Source organism: Gorilla gorilla, chromosome 15 (genome assembly GCF_029281585.2).
Source record: "Gorilla gorilla gorilla isolate KB3781 chromosome 15, NHGRI_mGorGor1-v2.1_pri, whole genome shotgun sequence".
NCBI classification, from domain to species: domain Eukaryota; kingdom Metazoa; phylum Chordata; class Mammalia; order Primates; family Hominidae; genus Gorilla; species Gorilla gorilla.
In genome coordinates, this window is record NC_073239.2 from 118986312 (window position 1) to 119003687 (window position 17376).

Below are 17376 nucleotides of genomic sequence, written 5' to 3' on the forward strand. Positions count from 1 at the left end.
TAAGATATTTACACGTACCTTCCATTTTTCTCATTGCCATAGGAGAGATTCACCCAGGATACACAACCTCACTATATCTATTCACCCCGTGAAATGACTAGGTGGGTGAGAGGCATCTTTGAAGCGCTGAGACCTCTGGAGACCCTGCCTGTTGAAGGCCTCATTCGGATTTGGGCACATGAAGCTCTGCGTCTCTTCCAAGATAGGTAAGGGAAGCCGAGGATCCAGTTGGTCCCATTCTCCCCTGCTCTGAGTTCTTACAGCTGTCGAAGCTGGGGTCTTTGCAGGGGTGGTCTGCCTAAGTTAGAGCCAGGTGGTGCCAGTGGTGGAAGGAGCAGAGTCAGCCAGGGCAGCCTCCCGTCTGGACACTGGTCACAGTTGCCCCAGGGTAACAAAGTCACAGTGCGCTGAATGCACCGGCTGGCCCACCACTGTCTGCTTACACAAGGCACTTTCATAAACCTTGTGGCTGTGAACAGGGTACTTTTTTTTTAAAGATACATCATAGAAGTCAAAAAACGGGGCACTTTAATAAACCTTTTAAACTGTCAAGTGGGACCACACAAGGTAGCAGCTGCCTGTGATAACCTTACCAGAGCACGGGTTCACTGCTGAGTTAAAAGGTCTCCCAACAACTGCCCAGTGTGCGTGTTCCGTAACCACCACCCCTCTTCCTGATTCTCAGTCTGTGTTCTCATTAAAGGCTTTGCAGCTGCAGCTCTGGGGCACTGGTTTTCTCTTTTACCTGTTGCCCACTTGGATCAATTCTTGTCTTGTAAGTTTTGAGTTTTTCTAGTTAAGTGACCAATACTTAAGGGAAAAAATTGCTAAAGGATGACTGATCGGCATCAACTGTGGAAGGTTTTGTGGTTTGAATTGCAGTAAGATGACTTGGCAGATGGTTCCCTCCAGACTAAGAAATGCTTAAGTGTTTGGCAGCTGTGCCTCTGGACCAGGTGTCATCCTGCAGTTTTTCCTGTCATTACTGTACAAGGAGTCTCAGAATACTGCCTAGTTGTAATCACTGGCTTTCCAACCCGAGTCCTTGGCATTCTTGGGCAACACCGGGTACATTACTGACAGCCACTGTAAGAGATGAGCAGGCAAGGCAGAGTGCAGAGCATGTTGGCCGTGGCAGCCCTGTTTTTTTTTCTTATTGGAGTTCTGCTGCTTTTTAAACAGTCTTTCGTTATTGTTGCTATGTCAGCTACCTTCACTCTCCCCTTTTCAATTAAAAAAAAATTGGCTGGGCATAGTGGTTCACATTTATAATCCCAGCACTTTGGGAGGTCGAGGCAGGAGGATCATTGAGCCCAGGAGTTCAAGGCCAGCCTGACCAACATAGTGAGACCCCCATCTCTACAAAAAATAAAAAATTAGCCAGGTGTGGTGACGTGTACCTGTAGTCCCAGCTACTTGGGAGGCTGAGACAGGAAGATCGATTGAGCCTGGGAGGCTGCAGCTACAGTGAGCCATGATTGTGCCACTGCATTCCAGCCTGAGTGACAGAGCAAGACCCTGTCTCCCACAATATAGTTTTCACAGATTTCTAGTACCACAGAGAATTTTGTTTAAATTCAAATGTCGCAACAGCAGTTGTGCTTACAAATTCAGATTGGCTTCATAAGTATATACCTGCCTTCACTAGACCCTCACCTGGTAGCCTGCATAGGAGATCTTACAGTCAGCTTCTCAAAAGGTCCTCACACAGCAGCGCAGTCACAGTCTCGCCTGCTTGCCTTGTAGTAAGTCTTACACCTCTAAAACTACACGCATCACAGTTCCCATTTCTTTTTTTCTTTTTTCTTTTTTTCTTTTTTTTTTTTTTTTTGAGACAGAGTCTCGCTTTGTCACCCAGGCTAGAGTGCAATGGCATGATCTCAGCTCACTGCAACGTCCGTCTCCTGGGTTCAAAGCAATTCTTGTGCCCCAGCCCCCAGAGTAGCTGGGATTACAGACATGTGCCACCATGCCTGGCTGATTTTTATATTTTTAGTAGAGACAGGGTTTCACCACATTGGCCAGGCTAGTCTTGAACTCCTGACTTAAAGTGATCCGCCTGCCTCTGCCCTCCCAGAGTGCTGGGATTACAGCTTGAGACCAGCATAGTGAAACCCCATCTCTACTAAAAATACAAAAATTAGCTGGGCATGGTAGCACATGCCTGTAATCCCAGCTACTGAGGAGGCTGAGGCAGGAGAATCGCTTGAACCTGGGAAGCAGAGGTTGCAGTGAGCCAAGATCGTGCCACTGCACTTCAGCCTGGGCAACAGAGTGAGACTCTGTAAGTAAGTAAGTAAGTAAGTAAGTAAGATCGCCCCACTGCACTTCAGCCTGTTGCCAGGCTGTAAGTAAGTAAGTAAGTAAGAGTGAGACTCTGGGCTGGGCGAGGTGGCTCACGGCTGTAATCCCAGCACTTTGGGAGGCCGAGGCGGGCGGATCACGAGGTCAGGAGATCGAGACCATCCTGGCTAACATGGTGAAACCCCATCTCTACTAAAAATACAATTAAAAAAAAAAAAAATTAGCCAGGCGTGGTGGCGGGCGCCTGTAGTCCCAGCTACTCAGGAGGCTGAGGCAGGAGAATGGCGTGAACCCAGGAGGCGGAGCTTGCAGTAAGCCAAGATAGTGCCAGTGCACTCCAGCCTTGGCGACAGAGAGAGACTCCGTCTCAAAAAAAAAAAAAAAAGTGAGACTCTGTAAGTAAGTAAGTAAATAAATAAATAAATAAAAGTTCAGGTTGCCTAAGCTGTCATGAGTTCAGCTTTTAGGTTCATGCATGCATAGTAAAGGAAGATGTGTGATAAAGACTGACTGCATCCTTTGGAAGAGCCCACAGCACCCACAAACATGGTGCTTCTTCACCGTGCCCTCTAGTTACCTAAATGCACATGCTGCTCTCCCCACAGACTCGTAGAGGATGAGGAGAGGCGTTGGACTGATGAGAACATCGACACGGTTGCTCTGAAGCACTTCCCTAACATCGACAGAGAGAAGGCGATGAGCCGACCCATCTTGTACAGCAACTGGCTGTCAAAGGTAGCAAACTCGCATCATTTCAGACATACTTCTTTTTCTGCCATCCTTTCTAACGCTAACGAATTCTAACAAATTATCTTCTACTCAAAAATATCTTTAGGCCGGGTATGGTGTCTCACACCTGTAATCCCAGCACTTTGGGAGGCTGAGGCAGGAGGATCACTTGATCCCAGGAGTTTGAGACCAGCCTGGGCAACATAGTAAGACCCCACCGCTACAAAAAAATTTGAAAATTTATCCAGTCAGGGTAACTCACGCCTATGGTCCCAGCAACTTGGGAGGCTTGAGCCCAGGAAGTCACAGTGAGCTGTGGTCATGCCACCATACTGCAGCCTGGGTAAAAGAGCAAAACCCTGTTTCAAAAAATACTTTAGAAAACAAAATATCGGCCTGGCGCGGTGGCTCACGCCTGTAATCCCAGCACTTTGAGAGGCTGAGGTGGTGGATCACCTGAGGTCGGGAGTTCGAGACCAGCCTGACCTACATGGAGAAACCCCATCTCTACTAAAAATACAAAATTAGCTGAGCTTGGTGACGCATGTCTGTAATCCCAGCTATTTAGGAGGCTGAGGCAGGAGAATCTTTTGAACCCGGGAGGCAGAAGTTGCGGTGAGCTGAGATCGCGCCATTGCACTGCAGCCTCAGCAACAAGAGCAAAACTCTGTCTCAAAAAAAAAAAAAAAAAAAAAATACAGCGAGGTGCAATGGCACACGCCTGTAATCCCAGCACTTTGGGAGGCCAAGGCAGGCAGATCACTTGAGGTCAGGAGTTCGAGACCAGCCTGGACAACATGCTGAAACTCCATCTCTACTAAAAAGACAAAAATTAGCCAGGCATGGTGGCATGTGCCTGTAATCCCAGCTACTCAGGAGTCTGAGAATCGCTTGAACCCGGGAGGCAGAGGTTGCAGTGAGCCAAGGTCATGCCACTGCACTCCAGCCTGGGCAACAGAGCGAGATTCCGTCTCAAAAAATAAAAAAGAAAAAAGAATAAAAACTTAAAAAGAGTCCAGCTTGGGTGACAAAGTGAGACCTTACCTCAAAAAAACACTTAAAAAACAAGAAAAATCTCTTTGTCCTAAAGTGCACTATAAAATAGGCTGCGGTTACAGCAGTGATGTGCTACGGGTTTGCAGTCACTGATACTTTAGGGCAGGAATTCCTAGGAGTATGGGTGGCTGGCTGCTGCTGTTGGGGTTCTGACTTCTGTGTGAGGGCTGAGCCATTGGATTTCCAGCCGGTGGAAGGTGTTGCTTCAGCGGGTTTGCAGTGAAAGAAATCTTTGCTTCACAAATTTGTTTTCACATTCCTCACACTGAAAATAGGACAATTGTGAATAACTTGTGTGAAAATGTTTCATATGCTAAAATGCTAGATGGAGTTCACCTCTCCAGAATAGCTGTGAGTTGTCCTTTTTCTCTGCAAAGGATGAGGACGTTTACTGAGTTACAGTCTTGACATGCATTTCATTGAGCAGCCCCAGGTGATAGACGTGAGTAAGAGCTTCCTTTAGGCAGCTCCCACTCCAATGGAGGAAAGAGCAGGACAGAGGGAGATAACTCAGGCTGGGAGGAGATTTCTGGGAGAATGACCCTTGCACTGGTCTTCGTGTGTTTAGATCTTCTGAATGGCTTTCAGTGAAGTTCAGCTTTCTCTAGAAAGGTTCACCACGTCAGGGAGGGCATACAAGGCAGAGGGCCTGATAGGAGCTGGGAGTAGTAAGGTGGGTGTGTTCTATTGGTAGAATTTTCTATATATTTTAAGACTCTAGGTACCCATTCTTTTTCATTTACAGGAAACTTCTCCCTGTGGCTTATCTTTTTTTTAACTCTTTTTTTTTTTTTTTTTTTTTTTGGAGATGGAGTCTCGCTCTGTCGCCCAGGCTAGAGTGCAGTGGCGCTTTCTCGGCTCACTGCAAGCTCCGCCTCCTGGGTTCACCCCAGTCTCCTGCCTCAGCCTCCCAAGTAGCTGGGACTACAGGTGCCCGCCACCACGCCCAGCTAATTTTTTGTATTTTTAGTAGAGATGGGGTTTCACCGTGTTAGCCAGGATGGTCTCGATCTCCTGACCTCGTGATCAGCCCATCTCGGCCTCCCAAAGTACTGGGATTACAGGCATGAACCACCGCGCCCAGCCGTTTTTTTACTCTTTATAAGGTCTTTTGAAGAACAAACGTTCTTAAAGATGTATCTTTCAGGCTGGGCACAGTGGCTCATGCCTGTAATCCCAACACTTTGGGAGGCCAAGGTGGGCGGATCACCTGAGGTCAGGAGTTCAAGACCAGCCTTACCAACATGGTGAAAACCCATCTCTACTAAAAATACAAAAATTAGCCGGGTGCGGTACTGCATGCCTGTAATCTCAGCTACTCAGGAGGCTGAGGCAGGAGAATCACTTGAACCTGGGAGGCAGAGGTTGCAGTGAGCCGAGATCGCGCCATTGCACTCTAGCCTGGGCGACAGAGGGAGACTCTGTCTCAAAAAAAAAAAAAAAAAATTGCCAGGTATGGTGGCATGTGCCTATAGTCCCAGCTACTTGAGAGGCAGGAGGATCACTTGAACCCAGGAGGCAGAGGTTGCAGTGAGCTGAGATCAGGCCACTGCACTCTAGCCTGGGTGACAGAGAGAGACCCTGTCTCAAGGAAAAAAAAAAAAAAAAAAGATGTATCTTTGAAACCCTTAATCACATCTCTCATTGAGTTTGTGTATTGAGTGAGCAGTGGGTCTGTTTTCAGTTCTTTCCTTGTGGACGCCCATTATCCCAGCAAAGTTTATTAAATAATAATTTACTCTGCAGTATCTGTCTGTCATCATAGTTTCCCTGTGTGCATAGGTATCCGTTAGTTGTTCTCTGTGCTAAAACCACATGATCCTGATTATGGTAATAAGTCTGTTTCATAGGGCAGGCCCAGGCCAGGTGCGGTGGCTCATGCCTGTAATCCCAGCACTTTGGGAGGCCGAGACCGGCAGATCACAAGGTCAAGAGATCAAGACCATCCTGGCCAACATGGTGAAACCCGTGTCTACTAAAAATACAAAAATTACCTGGGCATGGTGGTACGTGCCTGTAGTCGCAGCTACTTGGGAGGCTGAGGCAGGAGAATTGCTTGAACCCGGGAGGCAGAGGTTGCAGTGAGCTGAGATCACGCCACGGCACTCCAGCCTGGTGACAGAGCGAGGCTACAAAAAAAATAAAATAAAATAAGGCAGGCCCTCACACCTGGTTCTTTTCTAGAGGGATCTTTCCTGTTCCAAATGAAATACAGAATTGGCTTGTCAGGTTGCACCAGGACAATAAGCACCTCCCACCACTGAGATTTTGATTGGGATTACATTGAACTTATGGATGAGTTTGATGGAACTGGCATTTTTATAGTAGAGTGTTTTTTTCCTCCGTGATGATGGTATGTCTCTTCATGTATTGAGGTCATCTTCATTGCCTTTTGGTGAAGTTCAGTTTTCTCTATAAAAGTTTTTCATGTTTTTAGATCCATTCCTAGTGAATTTATATTTTTTTGCTATGTTGTAAATGATACCTTTTTTGTTGCATTTTTCAACAGTTTCTTCGTGATATGTGGACATACAGTTGACTTTGGTCTAATAACTAACATTTTTTTCTAAGTAATTTGGGTATTACCTTTTTTTCTATAGGATTACATCCCAGTAGACCAAGAAGAGTTAAGAGATTATGTCAAAGCTAGGCTGAAGGTCTTTTATGAAGAAGAACTTGATGTTCCGCTGGTCCTGTTTAATGAAGTCCTAGACCACGTGCTGAGGATTGACAGGTGGGCTTTTTTGTTGTTACAGCCCCACCTCTCGCCTAAGCTGCTCTTGAGTGTGTGTGTGTGCCGGGTCATGCCAAGCCTCATGCTGTCCTACCACCTCCACCTCAGCCTTCTCCACCAAGCAGCTTCCCCCTTCTCTTCTTTCTAAGTCCAGCTTAACCATCCTCAGTTTATCCTAAGCAGAACTTCATTCTTCCTCCCCCAGCACTGCATACCTGCCATGATTATGGCCCTTTGACCTTCTGCTGGAATTGCATTAGTCTCTCATGTCAGTCTAGAGGACAGGACCGTGTCTTACTGGTCTTTGCATTCCTCCTGGACTTCACAAATAACAGTTGCTCAGCAAATGTTTAATATACGAGTTCAAGTTAAAACATGTCCAAAATACTGTAGACACTAGATATGAGTCAAAAGGGGAATGAGGCATTATAAGCCTTAACGTTGATCAGTTCTCATAATGTTTCAGAATATTCCGTCAACCTCAAGGCCACTTGCTTCTGATTGGTGTTAGTGGAGCAGGAAAAACTACCCTGTCTCGTTTCGTCGCCTGGATGAACGGTTTGAGTGTGTACCAGATTAAGGTGCGTCTGGTCGGTGGCCTCTTAATCCCAGCAACAGATGTGTGTGCAGAGCTCAGTGAGTAGGAATGGACCTAACTTGCCTCTGCTTCTGTAGGTCCATAGGAAGTACACAGGGGAAGACTTTGATGAAGACCTACGGACAGTATTGAGACGTTCTGGCTGTAAAAATGAAAAGATAGCATTTATAATGGATGAATCTAATGTATTAGATTCTGGATTCCTGGAGCGAATGAATACCCTTCTGGCCAATGGAGAGGTAATTAGGTGACGTGTTGCGTTGCATTACGTGTTACCGGGGGACCAGTAAGTCAGCACTGTGCTGTTTCCCAGGTGCCTGGTCTCTTTGAAGGAGACGAGTATGCCACCTTGATGACACAGTGCAAAGAGGGGGCACAGAAGGAAGGCCTGATGCTGGACTCGCACGAGGAGCTCTACAAGTGGTTCACTAGCCAGGTTATCCGCAACCTCCACGTCGTGTTCACCATGAACCCGTCCTCGGAGGGACTCAAGGACCGGGCAGCCACATCGCCAGCACTTTTCAACAGGTACGTGGGCCTTTACTTGGCTCTGGGTCAGGAAAGTCGGTGTCCTTCCAAGGGACAAAGCCTTCCCCTCATAGCTGTCCTGAAACATGGGCCTCTTTCTCAGGTGTGTGTTGAATTGGTTTGGAGACTGGTCCACCGAAGCACTGTATCAGGTTGGCAAAGAATTCACAAGTAAGATGGACCTGGAGAAGCCAAATTACATCGTGCCTGATTACATGCCAGTTGTGTATGATAAGCTGCCGCAGCCACCATCCCATCGGGAAGCCATTGTAAACAGCTGTGTGTTTGTTCATCAGACTCTTCACCAGGTGGGTTCAGTTTTGAGATCAACACATAAACCACAAAACTAATCATCATGCTAATATAAAACTAAATTGCTATAAAAATAGACCTTAAGGCCAGGTGCAGTGACTCACGTCTGTAATCCCAGCACTTTGGGAGGCCAAGGCGGGAGGATCACTTGAACCCAGGAGTTCAAGACCAGCCTGGGCAACATGGCGAGACCCCCATCTCTACAAAAAATACAAAGAAAATTAGCCGGGCATGGTGGTGGGCACCTATAGTCCCAGCTACTCAGGAAGCTGAGGTGGGAGGATCACTTAAGCCCAGGAGGCAGAGGTTATATTGAGCTGAGATCACGCCACTGCAATCCAGCCTGGGCAACAGAGCGAGACCCAGACTCAAAACAACATAAATAGACCTTAGGGCACTTCATGTTTGACATTGTACTGTTATTTGTAAAGGAAATACTTGTTTCTTACCTCTTACCTCTTTAGTAACATCTCATTCTTGTCATTGGGCTGCAAATTCTGGAGCCGTCTAACACTTTAGTGCCCCCACTGACTCTGCCTCTGATAAAATGATCTCCTTTGCCTTTGTCTCCCACTGCTGCTGTATGTTCAGGCCCTTACTCTTTCCTCTAGATCAGGAATCAGCGCGCTTTCTCTTTAAAGAGCCAGATCGTAAATGTTTTAGCCTTTACAGGTGGAGTAGTCTTGGGCACAGCTACTCAGTGCTGCCATTGTAGGGCAAAAGCCTCCAGAGACCATATGTAAATGAATGGGTGTGGCTGTGGCCAGTAAAACCTCATTACTGAAAAATGCAAGGCTTGGCCTGCTAACCATATTTTGCTAATCCTTGCTGTAGATTCTCTGTGATAGAAGAGCTCAGTCTACTCCTCCTTCCCAGAAGAGCTTTGTGAAATCCACTCTGAGCTTATAGGTGTCCTGGTGCCCAGCCCCTGCAGGCCATCTCCATTGCCCTTGGAATGTCGTCCAGCCCTGGCTTCCCCTGGTAGTCTGATCATCTTGCTGTGCTTCAGAAATCAAGGGACCAGAGCAGTTTCTCACATCAGGCCTGCCTTGCCCCTTTCTTGTCATTTCTCACTAATAAAAGGTGGAAGCAGGCTAGCTAACCTTTCTATAGTAACTGACATTTGTGATGCCTTTTCACATAAGTACACCTCTAAAGTTGGTGTAGTCACCGTCCTCAGTTTAGAGAAGTTAAAGGGCTTAGAGAAGTTTGGAAGTGTAAGGGGTATCTCGGAAGCTCTAAGTGGCTAAGCTGAGGCCCGACTCAAGTGTTCTGGCCCCGAGGGCCAGGCTCCTTCTATCATGTCACACCCATCTGCCAAGGCCAAAATTGTTTTCTGAGGTTAAGTCACAGAGTTTCCTGAAGAGTGAGAAGATGTAACTATTTTTTGAAAGGCGAATGCTCGGCTAGCAAAGCGAGGTGGCAGAACGATGGCCATCACCCCTCGCCACTACCTGGACTTCATCAATCACTACGCCAACCTGTTCCACGAGAAGCGGAGCGAGCTGGAGGAGCAGCAGATGCACTTGAACGTGGGGCTCAGGAAGATCAAAGAGACAGTCGACCAGGTGTGTCACAGGCACAAATTCCTCACGGGAGTGAGCTGCAGTGAGGACCCCTTTCCATATGATTTCTGCATGTTTCTCATCTCTGAGTGTGGGCTTTGCTCTTTAGGTAGAAGAACTGCGTCGTGACTTGAGGATAAAGAGCCAAGAGCTGGAGGTGAAGAATGCAGCAGCCAATGACAAGCTGAAAAAGATGGTGAAAGACCAGCAGGAGGCTGAAAAGAAGAAGGTATGGTGTCAGGGAATTCTGGCCTGTAAGGACTGAGCATTTTCAGTCTCCAATGAGAGAGTAGGAAATGTAGTTCAAAATGGGTCTTAGGATTAGAGAGAGAGAGGGGGAGAGAGAGAGAGAGAGAGTGTGTGTGTGTGTGTGTTGGCAGAGTGAAGAATGTTGTTTAGAATTTAGTCAGCAAATTAACCAGTGCTTAACCCATACCTAAGCCATCCCTCCTTTCTAGGTTATGAGCCAAGAAATCCAGGAACAGCTGCATAAGCAGCAGGAGGTAATTGCGGACAAACAGATGAGTGTCAAAGAAGATCTTGATAAGGTGGAACCTGCCGTCATTGAGGCCCAGAATGGTATGTAAAGACTGTCAGAGCTTTGATGTCTAGGAAGGGTGGTCTACGTCAACATTACTGTGGAGTTCAGGTCACTGAACATTGCACATATGCTTCCCTCAAAGGTTCTGGTTTCCAAAAATATCATTAGTAACCATCTGAAGCTTTTTCTGAATGCTTGAGATTGTCTTCATCTCTCAAAGCAAAGTTCCTACAAAGCTAGATTGTATTTACCATAGTGAAACCCCTCTCATAAAAGAAACTTCACAATATAAGCTTTGTGTCAATATACGTTTTTTGAGCTCTGTTGATAATTACATAAGTATGCTATTTATCAATCCCTGACTTGAATTTCACCAAGAAATATAAAATATTCAGTGTAACTGTCTTGTAGTTGTTTCTGAGTGTTCTGGCTATGACCCAATTGCTAATTTAAGTATTGATAGCAGTCACTTCTCTTTTTCCATTCCTTACATGCCTATAAGATGCTATAGAAATAGGGCAACAACCTGCCATCCTGTTTTAGTTTGCAATTTACACAGTGAGTAAGACTGCTCTCAGCCAGGCGAGGTGGCTCGCACTAATCCCAGCACTTTGGGAGGCTGAGGCAGGAGGATCATTTGAGGCAGGAGGACCATTTGAACTTAGGAGTTTGTGACCAGCCTGGGCAACATAGCTAGACCCCCATCTCTATTTTAAAATAAATGAATAAATGAAAACAAAAGACAAAAAAGAGTGCTTTCTTCTTGCCCACTGTATTTAACCTGTTTCAAATAACCCAATTATCTGTAGTTTTTACCTCATACAACAAGACGAATGCAAATGCACCACTCAACCTATATATTTTCATTCAGAGTTGGATTTGGATGATAATTTAATGTAGTTCTCACCTTCTAAATAATTACTTAAAATTGTTTTACAAAAATGTCAGCCTAGAAAACTATTTTAGTGTATAGAAGTCATTGGCCATTGTTTTTGTTTTGCTTTGTTTGAGACAGGGTCTCACTCTGTCCCCCAGGCTGGAGTGTAGTGGTGCAACCATGGCTCACTGTAGCCTCAGCCTTCCCTGTTTCAGATGATCCTCCCACCTGAGCCTCCTGAGTAGCTGGAACTATAGGTGCGCGCCACCACACCCAGCTAATTTTTGTATTTGTTGTGGAGTCAGGGTTTTGCCGTATTGCCCAGGCTGGTTTCAAACTGCTGGGCTCAAGCGATCCACCTGCCTCAGCCTCCAGAAATACTAAGATGTGTGAGCCACTGTGCCTGGCAGCCATTGTTTTAGAACTGTTAACTCCACGTCTTTACTCATCCCTCTAAATTGTAGCAAATTTAAAATGTCTGTTGAAATTATATAAAATAAATGCACAATTGCACTTAAAATATTTTTTAAAATATTTTTTAAAAATATTTTTGGCCAGGCGCAGTGGCTCACGCCTGTAATCCCAACACTTTGGGAGGCAGAGGCCAGTGGATCACTTGAGGTCAAGAGTTCAAGACCAGCCTGGCCAACACGGCGAAACCCCATCTCTGCTTAATACAAAAAATTGGCCAGGCACACTGGCTCACGCCTGTAATCCCAACACTTTGGAAGGCCGAGGCAGGTGGATCACCTGAGGTCGGGAGTTCAAGACCAGCCTGACCAACATGGAGAAACCCCGTCTCTACTAAAAATAGGAAATTAGCTGGGCGTGGCGGTGCATACCTGTAATCCCAGCTGCTCAGGAGGCTGAGGCAGGAGAATCACTAGAACCTGGGAGGCAGAGGTTGCAGTGAGCTGAGATCGCACCACTGCACTCCAGCCTAGGCAACAGAGCTAGACTCAGTCTCAAATAAATAGTAAATATATTCTTAATCTTTATGGAGATAAAGAAATTAGGACTTGTGAGACATTTTAAAGGTAATATCCTGCTTTTTAAGGAATGCTTGCATTTTGTAAGATCTTCATAATCATTTAAGAGATCAGCTACTTACCCTATTCCAGAGGGTTTAATACAGAAAAGTCTCTCATTTCTTAGCTCTTCTAAGCAGCTAGCTGTCCTTTCTGTCATTGGAGTTGGAGCTCCTGGCTGTTTGGTTCATTCTCACCATGCTTTGCTCTATCTTCTCCCACCCATCGACCCTCATCCACTGCTGCTGCCACTCAGCTGTGAAGTCGATCAAGAAGCAGCACCTGGTGGAGGTCAGGTCCATGGCCAACCCTCCTGCTGCTGTGAAGCTGGCGCTGGAGTCCATCTGCCTGCTGCTGGGGGAAAGCACCACAGACTGGAAGCAGATCCGCTCCATCATCATGCGGGAGAACTTCATCCCCACCATCGTCAACTTCTCTGCAGAGGAGATCAGGTGAGAACGTGGAAGTGCCAAGGTACTGCCAGAAATTGAAATCAGTTGTTCAGGCCAGGCACGGTGGCTCACGCCTCCAATCCCAGAACTTTTGGCTGTTCAGGCCAGGCACAGTGGCTCACAGCTCCAGTCCCAGAACTTTGGGAGGCTGAGGCAAGTGAAGTGCTTGAGCCTAGGAGTTAGAGACCAACCTGGGCTACATGGCGACACCCTGTCTCTACAAAAAAATACAAAAATGAGCTGGGCGGGGTGGCATGCGCCTGTAGTCCTAGCTACTTGGGAGGCTGAGGTGGGAGGATTACCTGAACCCAGGGGATCAAGGCTTCAGTGAACCGAGATCACACCACCGCACTCCAGCCTGGGTGACAGAAAAACCCTGTCTCATTAAAAAAGAAGAAAGAAAGAAATTGTTCAAGTGTTGAGCACATTTTCAGCTTTCGCCTGAGAACCAAGGGTCAGTCTAGCTCATCCCCAGTGGTCAGTCACTGGGGCAATGAGATGGGAGCTGGCTCTGGTCTCTTCCATTTTAATTTTATGAAAACTCTTCCTTGCTTTTGTCCTGCATGTGTTTAGAAATATCATTCGTCTTTTACAGTGACGCCATAAGGGAGAAGATGAAGAAAAATTACATGTCCAATCCAAGTTACAATTATGAAATTGTGAATCGGGCTTCCCTGGCTTGCGGCCCTATGGTGAAATGGGCAATTGCACAGGTGATTAACACAGCCAGGAGCTCCCGTGTGAAAGGTGACCTCTTTTCCTGTCACTTAAATAACAGTTATCAATTGGTTCTTCCCAGCTTAACTATGCAGACATGTTAAAGAGAGTGGAGCCCCTACGCAATGAGCTGCAGAAGCTGGAAGATGACGCCAAGGACAACCAGCAGAAGGCCAACGAGGTGGAGCAGATGATCCGAGACCTGGAAGCCAGCATCGCCCGCTACAAGGAGGAATACGCCGTCCTGATCTCAGAGGCCCAGGCCATCAAGGCAGACCTGGCAGCTGTCGAGGCAAAAGTAAGATTATCATCATTGATCCTCAGTCTTTCCTGCTGTGGAAGCAGAGATTAACACACTTTAACATGCGCTGCATGCACCGTGCTGGCCTCAGTGAATTAGCTCTTTAACGTCTGTAAGGCCCCGGAGGACTTTTTTCCTGGAAAATAATACACACTGAGTATTCACTAAGTGTTGCTAATTAGGATAGATTGATACAAACAGGACACTTTTCAGCCGTTGAATCCCCCACCAGCAGCTCCAGACCTGTTTGCTCTGCTGCCTGAGGGCCTCGCTCCGTGCCCAGCTTCTGCCCCGCTGAGATTCTGAGTCGTGTGTGGTCATTAGTTATATATGATCTGGGTCTCATCTCCTCTGGGACTGTGAACAACTTGGGCACGTTTCGAACCCACCCAAAACCCTGCACATAATGTGGATGAACCGATTTGCAGGATTCGGTATAAATCCTGAAAGGCCTGATCCCTGAGCATCTTGTTCGGTTTTCCTTTTAGGTAAACCGGAGCACCGCTCTTCTGAAGAGCTTGTCTGCTGAACGTGAACGATGGGAAAAAACAAGTGAAACTTTCAAAAACCAGATGTCCACCATTGCTGGGGACTGTCTCTTGTCAGCTGCGTTCATTGCCTACGCGGGTTACTTTGACCAGCAGATGCGTCAGAACTTGTTCACTACCTGGTCCCATCACCTACAGCAAGCCAACATCCAGGTGAGAATCACGGGGAGTTCAAAAAGGATGTGCGAGCAGCGTGAGGCAAGCTGGTGTTTAGTGCACAGTTAGAGTCTTGAGAACAGTCCCATCTGTGGCTGTGAAGAGGAGGAAAGGTAACGGCCTTGCCTTTCAGTTCCGTACAGATATTGCCAGGACGGAATACCTTTCCAATGCCGATGAGCGTCTTCGCTGGCAGGCCAGCTCCTTGCCTGCTGATGACCTTTGCACAGAAAATGCCATCATGCTGAAACGATTCAATAGGTATGAGCTCGGGTGCCAAGGAGAGGCGTGGGAGGAATGTGGGTGGTGATCTTGAATTTTTTTCAAAATACACCCTTGTTTGAAGAGAGGAATAGAAAATGGGGCGTGGGCATACAGTGCTGGCAGCTTGGTGCTCCTCTGACGGTGGGGCGTGTGCTGTTCTCGTTATTGTCAAGTGTCTGAGTTATTCTGCAGTGAATGCTTCTTGTAACCTTCTAAAATCGATTGGCAGGGGCCAGGCACAGTGGATCACGTGAGGTCAGGAGTTTGAGACCAGCCTGGCCAACATGGTGAAATCCTGTCTCTACTAAAAATACAAAAAAAATTAGCCAGGCGTGGTGGCATGCGCCTGTAATCCCAGCTACTCAGGAGGCTGAGACAGGAAAATCTCTTGAACCCAGGAGGCAGAGGTTGCCGTGGGCCGAGATCACGCCACTGCACCCCACCCTGGGCAACAGAGCGAGAATCCATCTCAAAAACATAAAAATAGGCCGGGCACGGTGGCTCACACCTGTAATCCCAGCACTTTGGGAGGCCGAGGTGGGCAGATGACAAAGTCAGAAGTTTGAGACCAGCCTAGCCAACATAGTGAAACCCTATATCTATTAAAAACACAGAAAATTAGCTGGGCGTGGTGGCAGGCGCCTGTAATCCCAGCTACTCAGGAGGCTGAGGCAGGAGAATCGCTTGAACCCGGGAGGCAGAGGTTGCAGCAAGCCGAGATGGTGCCACTGCACTCCAGCCCGGGTGACAGCGCAAGACTCTGTCTCAAAAAAATAAAGTGGATTGGCAGGGTTCTGTTTGGGGGTGGACATTCAAACAGTCCTCTGTTACAAGAACTAAAAATAGCTAGTTAAAGGGGAAGTGCTACCTGTTTTTCTGCTTAGGAAGGACAGAATAAGAAATGGGACGTAACTGCAGTGAAGATGGGCTAGGTGCCGAGAGGGCTCCACGTCTCACCGGGTGGTGCCAACAAGAGTATGAATCAATCAATCAGTACAGCCTGTGCGCAGGGCTGGATTTGCCTAAATGACCCTTTGACCTAGGAGTTCCACTTCTAGGTGTTCATTCAACAGTAGTAGCCTGGCCTAGGTACAGAATGTGTGTAGGTACCAAGTGTGTATCAGCTGAAGACTGGAGATAACTCAGATGGCCCTCCTGAGGGCCCACCACGCCGTGGTGCTGGGTAGTCTTTGCCAACACGGGAAATTCGAATACAGGCTGGACAGGTGCAGAGCAGACGGTAGAGGCCTCCCCCGAGGCCACAGCTCCCACACTGACACATGTGTCTGTAAATGCTTAGACCTTCTCTGTAAAGACAGACGAAAGACTGGTAAAAGCCATCACCTGGGCAAGGGACTTTGGTGACCAAAGAATAGGGTCAGAAAGGCAGGGCAGCGTGGTTCTTCTCACCATATGCCCTTTTATAGTTGAGTTTTGTAAAAGCTTGTGTGTATATTACCAGTTGGGTTTTTTTTTTTAACGTTTTAACTGGCTAGACCGTAGGTAGATCACATTTGCTTATTTGTGCACTTCTTTCCTCATTTGTAGAATGGTTCGATAACAGTGTCAGCCTCATAGGGCTGTTATGAGGATTACGTGAGGTAGTGTCTGTAATTTGACACGGTCCTTGGCAATTAAAATTCTGTATAATGTTAATCCCTTGATGCTGCTACAGCATTGATGTTGATACCTGCTGTCTAGAAGGATCGTAAACATGAAAAAGCTATTCTAACAGTGCAGGATGCTGAAAGAGGATGATTGTCCCAGAAGGAAAAAGATTTTTAACTATGGCCCTCTTGGTGTATGACTCAAGCTACCTCCTCATGCCAATAGTTCTTCAAAAGGATGAGGTGATGTTAGCATTAAGCGTGTAATCTTTATTGGTAAACCTGAAAACGTCTCCGGAAAGCACTCTCAGGTGGTGGTAACAGCCTATCAATCAGGGTCTCTCATCAGGGACTTGGCTAACCGTGATCCTGTGCTTTCCCCATTCGGTGTTTCAACCTTCTCTTCTGTGGCCTAATCCTCAGGTATCCGCTGATCATTGACCCCTCTGGACAGGCCACAGAATTCATTATGAATGAATATAAGGATCGTAAGATCACACGGACCAGCTTCCTGGATGACGCCTTCAGAAAGAACTTAGAGAGTGCACTGAGATTCGGTAACCCCCTTCTGGTCCAGGTTGGTGTTGGCCTTTGAATTCTTGAAACACTGCATTCAAGAGTGAATTCCTTTTTGGGGGCTGCATTTAGTTTTCAACTTTGTAAGACTTCATTTCGTATCAGAAGGATAAAGCTTTGCGGTGGTTCTGTAATAGATAAATTCAACAGAATCATTATTTGCATTTAAAATTCTATTCAGTGGTCGGGCGAGGTGGCTCACACCTGTAATCTCAGCACTTTGGGAGTCCGAGGCGGGTGGATCATCTAAGGTCAGGAATTCAAGAAAAGCCTGGCTAAACCCCGTCTCTACAAAAAATAACAAAAATTAGCTGGTTGAGGTGGCTGGCACCTGTAGTCCCAGCTACTTGGGAGGCTGAGGCAGGAGAATCACTTGAACCCGGGAGGCGGAGGTTGCAGTGAGCCGAGATCATGCCACTGCACTCCACCCTGGGAGACAGAAAGAGACTGTATCTCAAAAAAAAAAAAAATTATATTCAGTAC

At 46.9% G+C, this 17376-nt stretch overlaps 1 protein-coding gene across 1 annotated transcript in view; it reads left to right on the forward strand.

Moving 5' to 3' along the window:
- Positions 1-17376, forward strand: part of DYNC1H1 (dynein cytoplasmic 1 heavy chain 1) — an 86207-nt gene that overhangs the window by 55373 nt on the left and 13458 nt on the right. Inside the window, exons 42-57 of the mRNA XM_019009655.4 lie at positions 43-206; positions 2910-3039; positions 6690-6823; positions 7290-7404; positions 7499-7660; positions 7735-7949; positions 8053-8257; positions 9656-9829; positions 9936-10055; positions 10285-10405; positions 12529-12724; positions 13320-13437; positions 13524-13739; positions 14231-14443; positions 14580-14707; positions 16741-16894. Coding sequence (XP_018865200.4) covers positions 43-206; positions 2910-3039; positions 6690-6823; positions 7290-7404; positions 7499-7660; positions 7735-7949; positions 8053-8257; positions 9656-9829; positions 9936-10055; positions 10285-10405; positions 12529-12724; positions 13320-13437; positions 13524-13739; positions 14231-14443; positions 14580-14707; positions 16741-16894 — 2565 coding nt within the window. The remainder of the gene's footprint in view (positions 1-42; positions 207-2909; positions 3040-6689; positions 6824-7289; positions 7405-7498; positions 7661-7734; positions 7950-8052; positions 8258-9655; positions 9830-9935; positions 10056-10284; positions 10406-12528; positions 12725-13319; positions 13438-13523; positions 13740-14230; positions 14444-14579; positions 14708-16740; positions 16895-17376) is intronic.